The sequence below is a fragment of the Sesamum indicum genome, linkage group LG8 (genome assembly GCF_000512975.1).
Source record: "Sesamum indicum cultivar Zhongzhi No. 13 linkage group LG8, S_indicum_v1.0, whole genome shotgun sequence".
In the NCBI taxonomy this organism is placed as follows: domain Eukaryota; kingdom Viridiplantae; phylum Streptophyta; class Magnoliopsida; order Lamiales; family Pedaliaceae; genus Sesamum; species Sesamum indicum.
Window position 1 is genome coordinate 7,036,394 of NC_026152.1, and position 3,962 is coordinate 7,040,355.

Sequence of the window (3,962 nt, forward strand, 5' to 3'; positions counted from 1 at the left end):
AGAAAAATCCACCTCTAGCTTGTGTATTCAGTGGCCCATAGATGTCTAAATGGATCAAATCCAACAGACCACTATCAAGCGTGCTTTGTCCTACAAAAGGCTTCTTGGTCATCTTTCAAACAAGACTCACAGGCTGGTAGGTGATTCAAATCATCTGTCTCTAGACGTTTTGAGTCTACCAACCTTTTAATCCTATCTTGAGCGATGTGACCTAGCCTAGTATGCCAGATCTATGCTTTTTCTTGATTTTTCCTTTTACATTTGTTTTGAACAGTGATGAGAAAATCATGCTGTTGGAGAATATAAAGACCATTATGAAGTTTGCCTAGCAAATGTGAAAATCCATTCTTCATCAAATAAAAATAATTTTTATTGATCATAAACTCAAAACCAACATTGTCCAACAATGAAATGAAAATAATATTCTTGATCATGCTAGGTACATAATAGCAATCTTTCAATTCTATCCTAACTTGATTGCTGAAAGATAAGTGGAGTATCCCTACAGCTTCAGCAACAATAGCCTTGCCATCGCCAAGCTTCAGGACCACCTTATCTCTACTTAGCTTTCTGCTTCTTTCCAGCACCTGCAAATTATTGCAGATGTGAGCTCCACAGCTGGTATCTAATACCCAAGAAGTAGAGTTATCATGTTAACCTCAATAACAAATGTACCTGCACTGGGGAGGAGCTTAGGGCACTCCCTCTCCCAATGACCCTTTTCCCGGCAATGCATACAGACATCATTTGCCCTTATTGACTTGAAACCCACCTTTCCTTTAACTTTGCCCATCCCCACCGTGGCAATAGGAGCACTCAAAGCGCTTGCAACAGCTTTTGCCTTTCTCTTCTTTCTCTTCCAGCATTTGGCCCCCTAGCCTTTAGCTTTGGAGCTCGAAGCCTCCTCGACCAAGACCGACGGCACACACTTTTTGGTCGTTGTCTCGTATTGGACCAACATGTTTATCAGCTCGTGCATGGTCTTCTCAAGCCTATTCATGTTGTAGTTTACGACAAACGACCCGTAAGAGGGAGGAAGTGACTGCAGGATCACGTCAATGTACGTGTCATTATCAAGCCCAACTTGAAGATCCTCAAGCTTTTCCACGAGAAAAAGCATATTGATCCCATGCTCTTGCACAGAGGATCCCTCAGTCATCTTAGTACCAAAAAATGCTTTTCTGGAAGCATATTTAATACACCTATCTGAAACTGCATAAACATCTTTCATGAGGAGCATTATCGATGCGACATCATCGTGCCTATCCTACTATTTTTGGATATCGTTTGTCATCGATGCCAGTACGATGCTGCGAACCTTCCGGTTGTCCTTGTGCCACCTTTTAAATGTCACACATTCTTCAGATGTGGATCCTCTCGCAAGGTACTACGAAGAGACTTATCCTGAATGTAAGTCTGGTTCTCAAAATCAAGGACAATCCACAAATTTCTAAGCCAATCATTATAGTTTGTTCCATTAAATTTGTTTGTCTCCAAAATCATGGTTGATAGATTCTTTGACATCTACATTCAAAATGTAAATTAGAATGTAGCACATTGATTATAACATTAAATACATTAGTCATTAACCGCTCCCACTATTTCTTCAAAAGCCCATCACTCTCAAGTGGGGTTCTGAAAAATCATTTTGTGGGCTTGGGATCCACGAACACAATTCTCAATATCCCGCTTTTACGATTCACAAGAAAAAAAGTTATGTGGGAGGCAACCATTACCATTCTCATCCAATGATATCCCCAAGATATTTTGCCTCGCCTCTTCACGTGATCTCGAGGACTCCAAGCGAATCACATGACTCAGGATTAGGCCTGACCCATCACCCAAATGAATATCTCAATTGTCGCCCCAAACGACTTATGAGACAGTGAAATAGAAGCATATTCCATTTGTTCACAATAATAGTGTAGCTTTCTTCCATCACAAATGTGTCACGACTCGTGTGACCACAAAAGGGTAGAAGTAGCGTCCACACTACTTTATCGTGGATGGAAGGCTTGGACATATCAAACCATTTGATATAATTCCAATTTGGGCCTAATACTTACTTGAACCATCCAAGTGAGAGTTTAAGTTTGTTGTGACCGAGACCTCATCATTATAACATTTTGCATCATAAAGTTTTAATGATTGAGTATCAATGCATTCCAAACGCATCATACATAAAAAATTAAAATATTTACCACATGCAAAAACAAGCCTAACACACTCCTGTTTGATGATCAGAAGCCCAATCCTAAGTGACCAATTGAGCCCTAGTGAGTTTATGATCAATCTAGGGTGTGGCCTAACTATTACAAAATAGTAACCCATTATCATTCTAATGGGCCTTCCTCTTTGTCCTTCTACCGTCGGGAGCTCCTTCCAACAAGCCTAGGCCTTCATCTCCTTGGAAGCTTACATTTATTAAAAATAAATGAAACCTCACATTCCTAACTACACTCATTAAAACTGAAAATGAAAATCCCAATCAGAAGTTGGGGGGAGTAAAAAAAGAGGAAGAAAGCAAGTCTTATTATTTCAAGGCTGAAAATGAAAGAAGGAATTAAAACAAAGAGGGATGCAAGCCTAACCCAACATAAAAGTAAACCATACATTTGGCCAATGGCTTCGTGATCATCCCTATTTATCTAATAAATAAAAATTATCACATTTATGTCAAATATAAACATGATAAACAAATAAGTAAAATCGTATTTAATAATTGATATCCAATATCAAATAACAAAAATTAAACATAATTAGATCCAAAATATAACATACTAATAATGCATATTATCCATATATTTAATGTACAAATTTTCATTTGTTTGTTTGAAAAATATTTTTAAATTAATTTAAGGTACAATTTAATTTTAGAGAAATTTAATTTAACTAAAATTAAAATTAACAAAAATTAACAATTTTAGAAAAATTGTAGAAATCAGAAAAATTTAATTTTTGGGGAAAAATGGCACAAAACTACCTAGCCGTTCAGAACCACAGACGACTGTCTACAGTCGGCCGCTCACAAGCAGGCGCCCCTGCTTGCACGCCGCACACGCGCTCGCACAGGGCGTGCGCCTGCACCATGGCGCACTGCCAACAAGCACGCCAGTGACCGACCAACAAGGTATCAATGGCTGTACAACTCTGTTTTTCAATTTTTTTTTTGAATTTTTGCAATTAAAAAACTGAAATAAAATCATGTAGTTACAGAAAATCCAATTTTCAAAAAATGCATAGATATCCATAATTTAAAAGCAAAATTTATACATATCTTCTAAAGATGTAATCATGTTTCAAAGCCATAGAACATACTTTCTAATAAATTAAACACATTGTTCATGCTCAACACATGTTTATCTTAAAGCGACAACACTGAATCAGGCTCTAATACCACTGAAAGAATCGGTATGGCCTAGGAATGCGATGGAAGCATGAAATAAAAAATTAAACCGATTCAAAGGGGTGTTCCCTTTGAAATTCCCATGCGTTCGATATTTGTCAAAAGCATAATAGCAGACATATAAACATGCTAGACAAGTGGCTAGAGAATGAAACAAAAAATATAGAAACAAAACATGAAACTTTACCTTTTTGTTTCTATAAATAAACAACAACATGCGTTGTTCCCTTTATGTTCTCCCATTCTGTTCACTTGAGAATTCAAAGTAGAATTCCTCTAAGTTTTCCATACTACAAAATAGAATAGATATAGTTCCTTTTCTATTGCTAGATAGAACAAAGAACAAGAATAAAAATAAGTCCAAACAAACACTATCATTTAGTGCTTTTGGATTATTTTATGTTCTAACTTGAATTCAATTCAGTATACAACAAAAGGAGAATTTTTTTAGAGAGAAAAAGAGAGCAAAATTTGTGGCTTAGGAGGTAGGATATTGGAGATGTGTGTAGTTTTATATATCACATACAATTGAACCTCAAAATTCAATAACTACCAA

The 3,962-nt window shown here is 36.7% G+C and overlaps 1 protein-coding gene across 1 annotated transcript; it reads right to left on the reverse strand.

Moving 5' to 3' along the window:
- On the reverse strand, nt 875-1,240 carry LOC105167820. Its single transcript, XM_011087638.1, has one exon. It carries the CDS (start codon nt 1,238-1,240, stop codon nt 875-877), a length of 366 nt encoding a protein of 121 aa, XP_011085940.1.